Source organism: Myxine glutinosa, chromosome 2 (assembly GCF_964187855.1).
Source record: "Myxine glutinosa chromosome 2, kmMyxGlut1.1, whole genome shotgun sequence".
Lineage (NCBI taxonomy): Eukaryota > Metazoa > Chordata > Myxini > Myxiniformes > Myxinidae > Myxine > Myxine glutinosa.
The window spans coordinates 90590127-90606895 of record NC_136262.1 but is presented as its reverse complement, the minus strand read 5'-3'; the positions used below and the strand labels follow the sequence as shown (position 1 = coordinate 90606895).

General features: G+C 45.7%; 1 protein-coding gene across 5 annotated transcripts in view; it reads right to left on the bottom strand.

Moving 5' to 3' along the window:
* The window catches only part of ACP5 (acid phosphatase 5, tartrate resistant), a 43784-nt gene that overhangs the window by 13576 nt on the left and 13439 nt on the right, over positions 1 to 16769 (bottom strand). For 3 of the 5 annotated variants that reach the window (XM_078771225.1, XM_078771222.1, XM_068107783.2), the window contains 2 exons: positions 15798 to 16042; positions 3522 to 3737 (listed from right to left, as the gene is read on the bottom strand). In XM_078771225.1, the coding sequence (XP_078627351.1) occupies positions 3522 to 3737; positions 15798 to 16033 (452 nt within the window). In that variant the 5' untranslated portion in view covers positions 16034 to 16042. Of the gene's footprint in view, positions 1 to 3521; positions 3738 to 15563; positions 15689 to 15797; positions 16043 to 16769 lie in introns of all 5 variants that reach the window. The other 2 variants (XM_078771224.1, XM_068107782.2) reach the window with 1 other exon arrangement.

The window sequence follows — 16769 nt, the reverse complement described above, 5'->3', positions numbered from 1 at the left end:
ACACGATGAAAAGTAACCAAGGAGGAGGAAAGATAATAAAATAAAATACAGAAGAAGAAGAAACACAGTGCAAATGCTAGCTTACCTATTGACAGTCTTACTTAAACCCCAGGACAACACAGAACAAACTCACGTACACAGAAGGATGGAATGGCAGGAATGAAGGACTGGAAGGAGAGAGGAAGGTTCAGCTGGGGCAGATGGTTCGGGCTTGATCCCGCACGGGACGCCGGGCTGGACCTCGACGGCCACCGATGCCACCGATCCTGGTTCCTGCGGGGTAACGGGTCGAAGCTGCCTGGTGGAGCCAACGCTGCCTGGTGGAGTCAAAGCGGCCTGGTGGAGTCAAAGCTGCCTGGTGGAGTCAAAGCTGCCTGGTGGAGTCAAAGCTGCCTGGTGGAGTCAAAGCTGCCTGGTGGAGTCAAAGCTGCGTGGTACCGCTTCTGCCGCGTCTCTCTCTCTCCCTGTCTGAGCTCCCTCCCAAAGGCTTCCGCGCACGCTTTTATTGCCCCCTCGGGCGATCAAGCCAGCGGCCTCCAGGACACGCCCATCGGCGAGCTCGCCTCAGCCCTGATTGGCCGCGAGGGCCCACCGATCCCGCCCCCAGAGGAGGCGTTGGCAAGGCCACGCCTTGTTCCTGGCGCTGGGCTGACTCCTCCCACCTTCCGCTCCGAGATGACCTCGTGGCTAATGGAGTCTTGCCGCGAAAAACCACAACCTCACAGCAGCGGCAGAATGCAGCAAACCGCTCAATGCAGTTGGCAATTGACGAAAGGGGAATGTGAAGGGAATGGAGGCTTTGGGGAATTTGAAAAGGGATTCTACCTTAGTTTGAATTCGGTGCAATGGAGTGTTAATTAATGGAAGACACAGCCTTAATCTAATACACATAATAAGGAGATAACTACTGAACAAGGAGGAAATCTGTGATTGGCTACGTGTGGTATATGGAATAACTAACGGGAACGACCTTTGACCTTTATACACAACAAATGGAGGAAGGAGGGTGATATTTTACCACAATACAAAAAAACACAATTCTCAAATCCATAACAATATGTGTATATATATATATATATATATATATATATATATATATATATATATATATACGTATATATATATATATATATATATATATATATATATATATATATATATATATATATATATATATATATATATATATATAGATATGGTGATGCTAACTACCAAGTTTAGTGAACTCGTGGCCCGTTTGTCCATTCGACCAAATTTTCCTTTGGCTTCATGGCCTTGGAGTATACCTCCTGTTGTACTACTTGAGCATTAGCTTGCCTTACACCAAGCCCAGATGTGCTTGGGACAGGGCGAGGATTACACATTCATTATTATTATTATTGCCAAATGATACTATTATTATTATGACATGCTTAGTTACAATGTTATCATTATTTTTATTATTTATTTTGTAATTAGAATGCCATGCCGTGGAAGGACGTATTAAGCTGCTCTATACACCTTAACATGGCAAACGTTTAATACATGGGAATGCTTCTGGATTATTTGTAGTTAATTAGCCAAACAACTCAGGAGATCATGGCAATCATTTTGGTGTATCACGTTCCACATCAGAAAGCTCCAGTATAACTCCACAAAAAACATGACACACACACACACACACACACACACACACACACACACACACACACACACACACACACACACACACACACACACACACGCACACACACACACACACACCTCGTACATTTATACTACGCTAGCTGAAGTACCCAGCATTGTCCGGGGAAATTTAATGCAATATGTATTGAAGTCAGAATCGAAAATATTGTATTAGCCCAGGGACAGATCACTTTCACGAAAAGTTTGTTTTCATGACGTGGGAATGCAAAATAAAATAAATAAAAACCGAGTAATTAACATCAGTAGTTGAGCCCGTGTAACCTCTGCACAACAGATGGGGAGGATTGCAGGTGGGGGAGCATGAACATGGTGGTGTTATAATAAATCCAGAGGTGCAATACGTCCTACATGGTCCTTTCCAGAGCTGTCTCGATTATGGTGAGTGAAGTCGCCATAAGTGCTCTGGCAGGCATACCGTGCCAATCTTCGTACCATGGTGGATAAAAGTTTTAAAAAAAGAACGTACTGATTGCACCGAACCGGGGAGGATTAGAGGTAGGAGAGAAACGTACCAAGGGAATATACCGTTTCAGTCGTTAGCTTGCATACATATGACCTCAACACATAATCTTCACAATACATATTATTCGATCACGGCAGTGTGTGAGCAAGATTGTCACATGAGGCCTGAACACAGAAGTGTTTATCATAAACCTGTGTAAACCTCTTAATAATCTCTTTAATAACAGGCACACGTGTAAACAATACAATAATTAAATTTGTGTTGTTGACAACAAATCGTTATACAGTGCATTCAGAAAGTATTCAGACCCCCTTTACTTTTTTCACATTTTGTTATGTTGCAGCCTTTTGCTGAAATCGTTTAAATTCATTTTTTCCCTCATCGATCTACACTCAATACCCCATAATGACAAAGAGAAAACAGGATTTTAGAAAGTTTTGCAAATTTATTAAAAAGAAAAAACTGAAATATCACATTGGCATAAGTATTCATACCCTTTGCTACGACACTTGAAATTTAGCTCAGGTGCCTCCCCTTTCTCTTGATCATCTTTGAGATGTTTCTACACCTTGATTGGAGTCCACCTGTGGTAAATTCAATTGATTGGACAAGATTTGGAAAGGCACACACCTGTCTATATAAGGTCTCACAGCTGACAATGCATATCAGAGCAAAAACCAAGCCATGAGGTCGAAGGAACTGCCTGCAGAGGTCAGAGACAGGATTGTGTCGAGGCACAGATCTGGGGAAGCCTACAAAAAAAAATCTCTGCTGCATTGAAGGTTCCCATGAGCACAGTGGCCTCCATAATTCTTAAATGGAAGAAGTTTGGAACAACCAGGACTCCTAGATCTGGCCGCCCGGCCAAACTGAGCAATCGGGGGAGAAGGGCCTTGGTAAGAGAGGTGACCAAGAACCCGATGGTCACTCTGGCTGAGCTCCAGAGATCCTGTGTGGAGATGGGAGAAACTTCCAGGACAACCATCACTGCAACACTCCACCGATCTGGGCTTTGTGGCAGAGTGGCCAGACGGAAGCCTCTCCTCAGTGAAAGTCACATGAAAGTCCACAGAATCTTGTTTCTCACAGTCTGAGAGTCCTTTAGGTGCTTTTTTGCAAACTCCAAGCGGGCTTACATGTGTCTTTCACTGAGGAGAGGCTTCCGTCTGGCCACTCTGCCATATAGCCCAGATTAGCTCTCCCTCTCCCCCCATTTTTTTTTTTAAAGTGTGGGGATAATGATAATAATGAGCCCCAGCAATTAAAAAATATCCACTTGTGTACTACACTCGAAGCAAGGAAATGAGCTTTAACAATAAATATCCATGAGGTAAACATAAAAAGAATATAGATATATATAAAAAATACATACTTGGAATGTGCTAGCTGTTCCTCAAGCCACTGCAGCTGGGACTTGGATGACTGTAAATCACAGGCTCCAATGGGTTGGCCTCCTCCATCTCCTCCACCTTTGGGTAAGCCACAAAGCATGACTGTGTCCAAGGTAAGAAGGTGCAATGAGGCTCGAGATTTCCCTCTCTCGTCAGGAACTTCAAATAATCTTGAATAGTAATAGTCTGGGAAGTTCCTACAAACAGCAGAGTTGACGGTTACAAAGAAAATCTGTCAAAATGCCATACCCTCCTCCATTATCACTCCTTTATGATCAGTGTTGAAACATGAGGCTCGGTCTATGCTAATTGGGCCAAATTCAAGTCAATCGTCTTTTACAAAAGTTATATTACCAAATCCATCATTTCTTCAACATTTTAAATGTCAAAGTATCACAACACGACCAAATAAATAAATTTGGCTCCGCTTCCGGTCTTGCCGGCGAGGTTTTCGTTTATTCGCAGCTGTCCACACTCTCCATCGAAATCGAAGTTAAATAATTGTTCCCTTTTGTATTTTCGTTATAACTGTATTTATTTTATGGTGTTGTACATATCGTGTGTCCCGAGGAAGATTTTCGGTGCAAATCTTTCATACCTGTATAGAAAATCGTGTTAAATCGTGTCGTGTCTTTTGAGGCCTTGTACAGTGTCCAACCTTGAGGCTTCGTTTTCCTCTCAGAGGTCCATCGTTTGTGCTCCAATAACTTTCGTTCTCTGCTTTTCCCAGTCTTTTCACCCCATAGCCTACTTCCTTGTTTAAAATCAACTAAAAAAAAAAACATTTCCTTCTCTGTTCTTATTCTTTGTTCTCATTCGTTTATTCGTTCACGAACGACGTTCACTGTTATTACTGTTACTGTAATAACAGTTATTACTGTTATTACTGTTCACTGTTAACGTTCACTGTTATTAACCTTAAAATGTTTACACTTTCCCCTCAAGTTCTGTATTCCGTCGTATATTATAACACCTTTTTCTTCTTCTTCTTTAAAAGGCTGCTTTCGACTTGCTCACCAAATCTATTCATCCCCCCAAAAAAATCCATCTCCTTCAGTGCCTCTTTTCTACATTCCCTAAACTCTCCTGCACTCCATCCTCCCTCCAGCGTCCTTAAACGTATTTTTGACTCGAAGGTCACAAGAAACTCATTTTGCAATAAATGTTCGTTTCCCATTAATCGTACACTTTCTAAAATCCAATCTCACCCCTCCCCTCCAAATCTTCCCCCTTGCCCCTTCTCTCCGAAACTCCCCCCACACCCCTCCCCTCCAAGACTCCCCCTCGCCCCTCCCCTCATAGACTCCCCCCTCTCCCCTCCCCTCCAAATCTCCCCCATATCCCATCCCTTTCAAATCCCTCCCCTCCTAAACTCCCCCCTCGCCCCTCCCCTTCAAATCTCCCCACCCTCATTTCTTCTCAATTTCCCCCCTCTCACTCCCCTCCTCAAAGCATCCTCCCCGCTTCTTCCCCCTTCCAACTCTCACCTCCATCTCCCCCAACCTTCTGCCTCGCTCTTCCCCCTCCTCAAATAACATCTCATTGTGCCTCACCCAATCACCATCAAACCTTTTGTCCGCCCCATCCTTCCCTTTCTCCGAGCTATTCAGAAATCTCTGACACACCTTCAACAGCTCTCCTTACCTCTTCCACCTCTTCCACATCTTACCCTACCCCTCCTCCCTCCTGTTCTGTATCCGATGCTCCCCCTTCCTCTTCATTAACGGTATGGACCTCAAACATCCGGGGCCTTCGTTCAAACTCAACTGATCTCTCCATACAGGTTGCTTCTGTCAAACCAGACGTGATCTGCTTAACAGAAACTTTCCTCCTTCATGATGTCTCTGATTCCTTAGTATCTCTCCCGGGTTACTCCCTCCTCCGGTATGATAGACCTGAGCCTCGTCCTGGAGGTGGGGTTGCTATCTTTATCAAAAACTCTCTTCCTCACTCGCCCTGCACTGCACTCTCTCCACCTCACCCCCAAGAATACCTCTGGCTACGGCTTCCCCTTCGCTCCCACCTCTTGTTCATATGTGTGTTGTACCGTCCACCAAACAGTGATGACTCCATCTACATCTCGCTGTCTGATAATATGGACCAACTTCTGTCTACTCATCCTAACTCTCTCTTCCTCATATGTGGTGATTTCAATTGTCACCATGCCAGTTGGCTGGGTGTGGGTACCTCTCTCACCAGCCATGGCTCCTCAGCAAAGGACTTCTGCGACTCACTGGGACTGACACAATCTGTCAATTTCCCGACCCGGATCTCAGTCAACGGAGCATCTTCTCCACTGGACTTGGTTATGACTAACTTCCCTGAAAATGTCTGCTGCTCTTCTTCTGCTCCAATCGGCTCGTCTGATCATGTGCTTGTTAAAGTGGACATCTCTCTGACCATTCTCAGGGAGCCTCCTCAGCGTCGACGAGTCTGGCATTTCACTCAGGCCAACTGGAATGGTCTTCAAGCAGCCATCAATCATCTGGACTGGTCTCCCATCTCTACCACCTCTGACATCAACTCATCCTGGGAATTCTTCCAAAGTAAATTGCTCTCTCTCATGCACAGATTTATCCCATCTCATCTTCAGTTGTCATACCCTTCCTCCCGTCCATGGTACACGGAATCTTGTGGTGAGGCTGTTGCCCAGAAACAACTTGCCTTCGTCTCCTGGAAAGCAAATCCAACGGAAGGAAATCTCATTTCCTTTCACAAAGCCCGAAACAAGTGTGTGTCCACACTCAGGAGAGCCAGGAAACGATATCTCTCCGTTCTCAAGACCGAACTCTCTTATCTGTCTCCCTCTTCCAAATCCTGGTGGCGTCTGGTCAAATCTGTTTCTGGTGTTTGTTCCCCCTCCATCCCCTCCCTTACCTCAAACGGCTACACAGCTGACTCCGCACGTGAAAAAGCTGAATGCCTCAACTCTGTGTTTGCCTATAAATCTTGTGTCCCAAACCCATCCCTCTCTGTACCCACCGTACCCAGTCGTACCCAGCTGCTCCTGGATTCCGTGTCCTTTCCTCCTGACAAGGTGGAAAAGTTTCAGTCAACCCTCGACTCTGATTCTGCAACTGGAACTGACGGCATCAGCACACGGGTCCTAAAATCCTGTTCTTCCGCTCTTTCACTCCCTCTCTCTCTGTTCTCTTCACCCTCTCTTTTGCTCAAGGTCAACTGCCATCTGCTTGGAAATCAGCCAACATCACCGCTTTGCACAAAAAGATGCAAAAACAGATCCTAGCAACTACAGACCAATCAGCCTTCTCCCAATTATCAGTAAAGTCATGGAATCCATCATTGCTTCGGATATGAAATCTTTCCTCTTCTCCAATGGCTTGATCTCTGATCATCAATTTTGTTTCAGACCAGGTCACTCTCCTCTGGACATGCTGCTTCTGCTGTCTCAACAATGGATGGAGGTCCTCAATGCCAAACAGGAAATTAGAGCTGTCTCCCTCGACATATCACGTGCCTTCGATACGGTCTGGCACCCCGCTCTGCTCACCAAACTCTCCTCCTTTGGTATCCATGGAAATCTCCACGCATGGCTGGCAGACTTCCTCTCTCGTCATAGTCAACGTGTGGCCCTGAATGGGTTTCTCTCATCTCCTCTTCCTGTTCAGGCTGGAGTTCCCCAAAGCAGTGTTCTGGGCCCTGTGCTTTTTCTGGTCTTCATCAATGATCTCTCTGACTCCCTTGAAAATCCTCTATCTCTTTGCTGATGACTCCACTCTCTGCCGCTCCATTCCTCATCCCTCAGATCGGCAGTCTGCAGCCTCCTCACTCTCTGCAGACCTGGACAAAATCACAGACTGGGCAAACAAGTGGAACATGTCTTTCAATCCTGACAAATCTCACACTCTTACGATGTCTCTCCGAAAAGACCGACTGGACAACCCTCCCATCTACTTTCTGAATAATCCTCTCCAAGAAGTTCTGTCACTCAAGCCTTTGGGTCTCACTATCTGCCATGATCTTTCCTGGGAAAACCACATTTCCAAGCTGGCCTCCAAAGCCAGTCACCGACTGGGCATCCTCCGTCGTGCGAAGTCCTTCCTTGGCACACCTGAGCTCCTCACCACATACAAGGCTTCCATCCGCAGCTCAATGGAATACTGCTCTCCCCTCTGGGCTGGTGCTCCTGCCTCACATCTAGCTCGTCTTCACGCTGTTGCAACCAAAGCGTTCAGAATCATTGGAATCTCCCGCGATGACGCTATCTCCGAGGGCCTTTCACTTACTCACCGCAGGCAGGTTGGTGGTCTTTCCGTCTTCTACCGACTCCTCTCCGGCCTTGCTCCCCCGGCTCTCTCTGGGCTCTGTCCCCCAAATATTCCTGCAGGTTGCACAAGATCTGCCTGCAACCCTCTTATGGTTAAACTAGCTGAGGTACCCAGCTTCGCCCGGGTTGAATAACAATAATACAAATATATGATGAAAAGAACATGTATATTTTAGAGCAATATCACAGTACATTTCCTACATGACGTTTTGTCAATTTTCAATTTCTCAAAACCTCTTGGTATACAACATTTCTGGTTTTCTTACTTGGTGCCAAGACAGAAAGATTGCTTGGTTTTCCAACCCTCGAGCAGCCCACGTACAGCTGGCCATGGGAAGTACCCGGCATTGCCGGGCGGGGGAAGGGAGGGGAGGAGGAAGGGGAGGGGAGGGGAACGGGGGGGGGGGGAGGAGAGGGTGGGGAGGGGAGAAGAGGGGGGGAGGGGAGAAGAGGGGGGGAGGGGAGAAGAGGAGGGAGGGGGAGGAGGAGAGGGGAGAAGAGGAGGGAGGGGGAGGAGGAGAGGAGAGGGGAGGGGGGAGTGGAGGGGGAGGGGGGGAGGAGGAGGGGAGGTGAGGGGGGAGGGGAGGTGAGGGGGGAGGGGAGGGGGAGAGGGGGGAGGGGAGGGGGAGGGGGAGGGGGGAGGGAGAGGAGGGAGGGGGGAGGGCAGGGGGGAGGGGAGGGGGAGGGGGTAGGGGGGAGGTGGGGGAGGGGAGGGGGGAGGGGGAAGGGGGGATGCTAGGGGGGAGGGGGAGGTGAAGGGGGAGGGGGGAGGGGAGGGGGGAGGGGGGAGTGGAGGGGGGAGGGGGGAGTGGAGGGGGGAGTGGGGAGTGGAGGTGGGAGGGGAGAGGGGAGTGGAGGTGGGAGGGGAGAGGGGAGTGGAGGGGGTGGGGGAGGGGGAGTGGAGGGGGTGGGGGAGGGGGAGTGGAGGGGAAGGGGGGAGGGGAGGGAGGGGGAGGGGGAGAAGAGGGGGGAGGGGAGAAGAGGGGGGAGGGGAGAAGAGGGGGGAGGGGAGAAGAGGGGGGGAGGGGAGAAGAGGAGGGAGGGGGAGGAGGAGAGGGGAGAAGAGGAGGGAGGGGGAGGGGAGGGGATGGGGGAGGGGGGAGGGGGAGGGGGGAGGGGGAGGGGGAAGGGGGGAGAGGAGGGGGAGTGGAGGGGGAGGGGGAGGGGGAGGGGGGAACGGCTAGCTTGGCAAGCGATAGCAGGCTTTTTACTTTTATTTTTACCTCAATGAGGGCTATATATATAGTCCGTGCCTGGATCCTTCAAGTTCAACATAAAGTTTTTTAATGAAAAATAATGCAGATGTATAACAATCCACCAATGCAAGTTCAGAAATGAATGCAGATCCTTTACTTTGCGATACAAACGCAATTCCTGCCATTTCCACTCACGATCGAGGCCTCCACAGTGACCGCGCCTCTTCTTCCTCCTACAACTTCGTCTCACTTCTTTCACTCAAAATGCACGAAATTCTGCCGCATGAAATTATGTAGAGGCCTCGTCGGGGGGATATAAGGTAGATAAGGAAGGCGTTGTAACAACCACCGTTTAGAGGCCATTTTTCCCCGCAAAGCGGGGGTTGGCCTTTTCGGGGACCGTCCCGTGGTAGTTGTTGGTTTTTGGTCCCCTTTTTGAAGCAATGTTTTACGGCCGGATGCCCTTCCTGACGCCAACCCTTTTTGCCGCCTTCAACGACAAACAGGGAATTACCAGTGAACTGGTACTCAACAGACATTGTAACAGGCGTTGTAACAGAAGAATCAAAATAAAAGTGGAAGAACATGAGGAAATGGGAGCTATTCTGGACCCACAGCCAAACCCGCCAAACCATTGCAATACACCCCGAACGTCTAACGCCGCCACAAACTACACCATGGAATTGCAGCTGGCACGGTTTTTTTAAACCATTGATATTAAAATAAAACGTAGCCTGAAACCACCGGGATTTTATGCTGATTCCGAATCTGTGTCTAAAACTTTTCTCCGATGTGTAGTTCTTGAGTTATAAGCGGACATCCAGACACACACACACACACACACACACACACACACACACACACACACACACACACACACACACACACACACACACACACACACTCCTCCTTTTTTATATAGAGACTACCAAAATCAAGACTCTCTGCTCACCTTCACTCCTCTTTTCTCCCGCCTCTGGAACAAACTCCCTCACTCTCTTCAATCCCACTCCTCCCTCCAGGTCTTTAAAACGGCTGTTCACCACCATCTCTTATCTTCCCCAATCCAAAACCTTGATCTTTTCTACCCCCGCTGATTTCACCCCAAATCCACTTTTTTGAGGTGACTTTTGTCTTCTTTCCTGGAAGTCCTTGGTGTCCTTGCGTTTTATACCTATCCTGCCTCCCCCCAGGCCCTCTGCCTCCCACACATCTCCCTATGTCCCTGCCCTCAAATGTTGTGTTTGTGTGCTTCCTCCCCTTCTCTCCCCATCTTGTCGCCCGCTCCCCTTTTTATATACTTTGTTTGCTTGTTTGTTTGATTTGTTTGTTTGATAAATGTTAGCCCTTTCACAAGCCTCGACTCTATACAAAAAAAATAAAAAATAGCCTCATTCATGAAACTATGATTATTGACACATTGGTGTTCGTCAATGCTACCTGAGCTCGTCATCATTATTAGAACAAAAACAAACTATATCTGAACCAAATCCTTTTGTTTACAAAACCTGCATTTACGTGCGTGACAAAGCAGAAACTTTGCTATGACTGTATATTCAAATAATTGGGAATATTTCAACTAGTGCATTTGATTTGTCTCAATGGGTTATGATCATTATAGCTTGCAGAAATTTTCATGACATGAATAACATGCATTTACAATAGGTAACCCCAATTGTGCTTTCTCACTTTTGTTAACATAATGTTATGTATCGGGGAATGGGGAGAGGGGTCAGATATATAAATAAGGCCTTAGCCCGTTTAACATTCGTGGTAATTTCACATTCATTCCCTGTATTAAGGTCAATATAGGGATAGGTCGTCCTATTGTTGCGTGTGCTTCCAGGAAACGATGATGTAATCAGTAGAATATAGTGAAGGTTAAGGTGTCTGGTCACTTCATTCTCCTGCGTTGAACCGAGCAGAGAACAGTCGAGAAAAATGTCGCACTGCAGTGTGCCCTTCCATAGCCATCCTTTGCACTGGAGAAGAGGAAGAAGCTTCACCCTTCCACGTGGGTGCCCCAAATTGGCAGCAAGCAAGACGCTGGGCCAACGGACTGCACTGCACAACGCAGCCACCAATGAGCCAGCGCCCTTTGATTAGGTCGAGGCACTGTTGCAAGATCAGGGGGTGGCCAGTGATTGGCGTAGAAGGCTGGGATGACAACATATCAAGGAAATGGGAAGCGTTGATGGAGGCATTCCAGTGCCTGAAGAGGAACTGGACGAGGTGAGAAGCATGAGGACAGTGATGGGGCGGATGCTCTCGTGGAAAGCACGCCATTGACTTTGCAGCACATCCTCCTGTTGTGAAAGTCGCTGTTCCTAAGGACATTGCTGCCTGCTGCTCATTCTCACCCGATTTTCTGTTTGAATGATTGTCTGTGGTGCTTTATGGGGTTAAAGTTTGTTATAATAATAGTTTCATGGTTTAAGTACTGTATACTTTCATGGTTTTTCCAAGTTTCATGGTTTCATAATTTCAATAATCATAGTTTCATGGTTTAAGTTTCCTGGTTCTGTTTGTTAAGTGTGTTCATTCATTCTTTATCTTCGTCCGTGATTGCTGTTTATGTTTTCTCCTGTGCTACTAAAGTGCATTTATTTATCCCTAAGGCCATGGGCATATTTACCACCATTCTTCCCTCATGCAACCTATTTCGGTACATTGGGAAATACTTGGGGGTTCAAATTAAGTTAATTGTAATCCTAATAAACAGCAACTTGAGACATAAAAAGCCTCCACCACCACTTTGGGTGTCCCATATTAAATTCCACAATAAGCCGGCCATTCTCGAGGCGACAGACCTCGGCATTTATGGCTTCACGCCCAACAGCTATGATGATTAGCGGTTGAGGTGTGGGGCTAAAAATGTGACAATATTCGATTGCAGTACTGAAAATCTTGAATCAAGCTGAGCAAATTCAACTTTTGATAAATAGTGAAGAACGGGCAGGCTAATTCCCCTGGATTTGGTGTATTTAATATGGCGTGTAATACACACTCCCACAGGGATCGGCAAAATGCCATTTATCTAAATAGGGCACATTGATTTGTTCCCCCACACACCCTGAAACGCTGAACCTGCAGGACTACAATTTTCTTTCACCACCAAAAACCTTCCGTTGCACACCCTGAGAACAAGTAACAGTTTTCATCTCATTCAATTCAGCGGTTGAGGCATGCATGCAAGTCAAACAAGCAAACACACAGACACACTTCTCCAATTATAGTATGATACAGTGGCCTGCAAAAGTATTCACCCCCCTCCAAAGTTTTCCTATTTAATACCACCTGAGCTTATTTCATGATGCTTTCAAATCAACCTTAATATATAGAGTCCTCACAAACTAATACAAAGTGATAAAGCTAAAAAAATGCAGATAAAATATGAATAATTTAGATTAACAGAGAAAATCAGATGATTCTCAGTTGCATAAGTATTCAAACCCTTTGCCTAATTAACCATAACTCACTTCAGGAGCAAATTATTTGTTTGAAAGGTTGCAAAATAAGTGAAATAGGTTTCACCTGCATGCAATCAGTGGTTTAACTTTAAAATTCAGGAACCACACTTATCCAAGGAGTTTTAAGGTGCAACTCACTTGGTCAACGAACAAGGCAAACATGAAAACTAAGGAGCTTTCCAAAGAAGTCAGACATAAAATGGTGGAGAAGCATTGCTCAGGAGAGGGTTATAACAAGATTTCAAAGTCACTCGTTATCCCTTTGAGTACAGTGAAATCCATCATTATGAAGTGGAAGACGTATCATACCACCTAGACCCAGATCAGGTCGTCCATCCCAACTCAGCATCCGGGCAAGCAGGAAACTGGTTCGTGATGTCACTGTAAATCCACCAAATACTTTGTGTGAAAGATCTGCAAGGCTCTATGTCCGAGACGAGGGTCAGTGTTCATTAAATCACAATATCCCGTTCCCTTCACAAAGCTGGTCTCTATTGACTGACGATTCCCTTTAAACTTGGCAGAACTAGAGCAATTTTCAAGTGAAAAATTGATAAAGATTTCACCATCTCGTTGTGCAAATCTGGTAGAGACCATTGCAGTAAATTGTGCTTCCACCAAATACTGACCTAATGGGCTCAATACGTTTGCAACCAGTGAATTTTGATTACCTTCGCAAAAGCGGAAGGTTATGTTTTGATCGCTGTGTATTTATTTGTATGTCTGTGTGTGTGTATGTTAATCGCATAACTCAAAAAGTATTCAACCGAATTGCATGAAATTTGGTGGGATGATTGGTTATTATACGGGACACATTTGATTAGATTTTGGGAAACAGATTTGCTCAAATTCTGACTATTTTTAACTCGATCGTATTTCACTCAAAGTTATGAGCGACTGAAGAAGAAGATGTCCATCCAGGACGTCATCACTATAACGCGATCTCCCGCGATCATTTCAACCTCAAAAAAAATTATAATTGCAGATTTGACAATAGATGAGGCATATTAACAAACGAATGAAACAGATTTGCTCAAATTCTGACTATTTTTAACTCGATCGTATTTCACTCAAAGTTATGCGCGACTGAAGAAGAAGATGTCCATCCAGGACGTCATCACTATAACGCAATCTCCCGCGATCATTTCAACCTCAAAAAAAATTATAATTGCAGATTTGTCAAGAGATGAGGCATATTAACAAACGAATGAAACAGATTTGCTCAAATTCTGACTATTTTTAACTCGATCGTATTTCACTCAAAGTTATGAGCGACTGAAGAAGAGGATGTCCATCCAAGACGTCATCACTATAACGCGATCGCGATCTCCCGCAATCATTTCAACCTCAAATGAAATTCAAATTGCAGATTTGTCAATCGGGGAGGCATATTAACAGACGAATGAAACAGATTTGCTCAAATTCTGATTTTTAAAAATCGATCGCATTTCACATAAAGTTTCACATCGCATACACTCCCATGCCAAGTACAGAACAGTAGCTGCGGCGAAGGTATGCGCTCTACCGAGTGCCCGGATTCTAGTTTGTACATGTTTTTTGCAGGTATTTTTGTCATGTAACGTCCTTCAACTTCAACATTGTTTTGTTTGATCTCCTCAGTTATTAATAAAAAAGTTCATTTGGAAAAATTGTTTCCACATACTTTGCAATTCATCTAAATGTGGTATTATTGGTAGGGGGCGAATACTTTTGCAGGCCACTGTAAGTAACACTATACCACAGTTAACATGATCAGAATTACATTAATCCTCTCCTCATGCAAACAAAATGCAGATCCTCATCAACACCAAGTATAATCTGTTCTCTATTGCACAACTAAGACTCAACCTCTTAGCCTCAATGTCCAGACTATTGTTACGTCTGTGGGGGTAGATGTTGGAATCCCATAGTAGAGGCAGGATCGTATCGGTATAGCATGGACTGTGGACGCGTAGTAGACATCTCGATGTATTTAAGTAGGGAAACTGGAGCTTAAGTTGTTTACGTGTCTTCACACGAGGGGTGAAGCTATGGTAATTAGATAGGGGTCAAGATTAGTTTTCCCCCAGTATGTGATTGCCCTCGGTGGTTTTTCCCTACGTTTTTACAATTACAACAAGGCCGGCCATGCAAAACTTGCATTAAACCACCGGAACCGCCGACAATGCCCGGACATTGCCGATCGGAAAGTAAGCCACGCCTTAATGACGCTCACACCAAGCAAACAGGCTCCCAAACTAAGCCCCGCCTCCAAAGAGGATCGTGGCTGGCAGGCCACGCCCCTGAGGTTCATGATTGGTCGGTGTGATGTCAGGAGAGAAGCTTCAAGAAGGAGAAAGAAGAGTTGCTCTCTCGGTCGTTTTTGTCTCTGGCTCTCGGCTGCGGCTGGCTCGTGTGCGCTTGCGAGGAGACTTTTCGGAGCTTTTGTGTGAACCTTTGCAACGTTGGAGGAGGGGGTATTATTGGTCGGTGGTGCTCTTTGGGGGAGCTGAGGGCAACGTTGTGCTTGCTGGCCAGGAATTGAGAGGAGGGCGTTTTGGCAGCCTCTTCACAGCTTGGTGCGCTAGCGTCATTGATCGGTGCCATTTTGGGGGCTTTGACGCACGGTCTTTCGTCAGCCGTCCTCATCCTGCACTGCCGACCTGACCAGTTTCGACAAACGCCAATCACCACAACCCACAAGCACCAATTTGGGACCAGAGCTGAGTTCCGGCCAGCTGGGAGAATTTTATTTTATTATCTTTCCCCTTGTCTACCTTTTGTGTCCGAGTGGAGATGTCTCACCATAGGAAATATTAGATTCACCTCCACATTAATTTTATTCTTCGATCTACTTCATTAAATTCATTATTGTGGCATTTTTCATTTGTTGTGTCGTGTTTCTTTGTTTGTGAGTTCAGGAATAAACCTGTGTGGCTTCTGTTCAGGTAAGCCTCTCGCTGCCTTCCATTCCACGCACACCAAAAAGTACCGCCAATTTTCGGGCTGCCGCCTAGGGAGTAAAAACGACCGGCCATTCGTCACCCAGTGGTCTTAATCGCTGGTGAAGGGACACTATTTTCCACATACCAGCGATGAGATCTTTTTGAATAAGAGATCTGCGCTGTCACATTGCCGTGGTGATCATGATTTCCAGCAATGATGAACCATGGCACAAAGAGTGAACGAGATGTGAATACAGATTCGAAGGTCTCCTGCATGGGGTAGACCCAGGACATTAGAAAAATGGATCAGAATTTAGATGTAAAAAAAAAAACAATCGTTACTACAGCAATCAAAAACATGACCACAAATACACAATACCTGGAACCTTGGATCAGTATCATTGGTAACACCATCATAGTAAAAATTATCCCCAAGGGAAATAATCCAATCGACAGGGGCTTTCTTCGCAATGGCTCCCATGCTGTGTGCTGTGTTGAGCTCAAGCGGAGAAATATATGGGGGAAGAGGAAGACCTCCCCAATCTCCAAGTGCAAGAAAACGTAGTCCAACACGACAATCAATACTTCCTCCTCCTCTTCTTCTTCCATTGCCATCAAAGTACCCTACAGCAAACGACAAATAGAATCATACAACCACTGTGTAAATGACATGTTGCAATAGTCATCTTAACTTCTAAAGGTAGGTGAGCCAACATGAGTAGCCTTTTCTTTATACTAGGATTGAACCCGTCCACTACGGTATGTGAACAACATATGTGTATATATATACACAATCACGTGAAAAAGTAAGTCCACCCCATGTAAAGTTTTGACTTTTTCAACATATTTCAACATACAGCTATTTGATCTTCATTTCAACAATATTGATAGATAAAGGTGATATAATATAACAAATATCATGAAACATTTACATTTTGGAGTCCATTGTATAATTTAAATAAACATAAATGCAAATTTCGCATGTGGAAAAAGTAAGTACACCCTTGGCTCTAATAGGTGGTATTGCCCCTTTGGCAGAAACAACCTCAAGTAGGCGTTTCTTATAACTGTCTACCAGTCTCTGACATCGACTGGGAGAAATTTTTGCCCACTCCTCCATGCAGAATTCTTTCAGCTGTGCGATGTTTGAGGGGTTTCTTGCATGCACAGCTCGTTTCAAATCCCCCCACAACATCTCGATGGGATTTAGATCCGGGCTTTGACTTGGCCATTCCAGAACCCTCCATTTCTTTCTTTTCAGCCATTCATTGGTGGATTTACTGGTATGTTTAGGGTCATTGTCATGTTGCAAGGTCCACGTTCGGTTGAGCTTCAACTTTCCAACAGATGG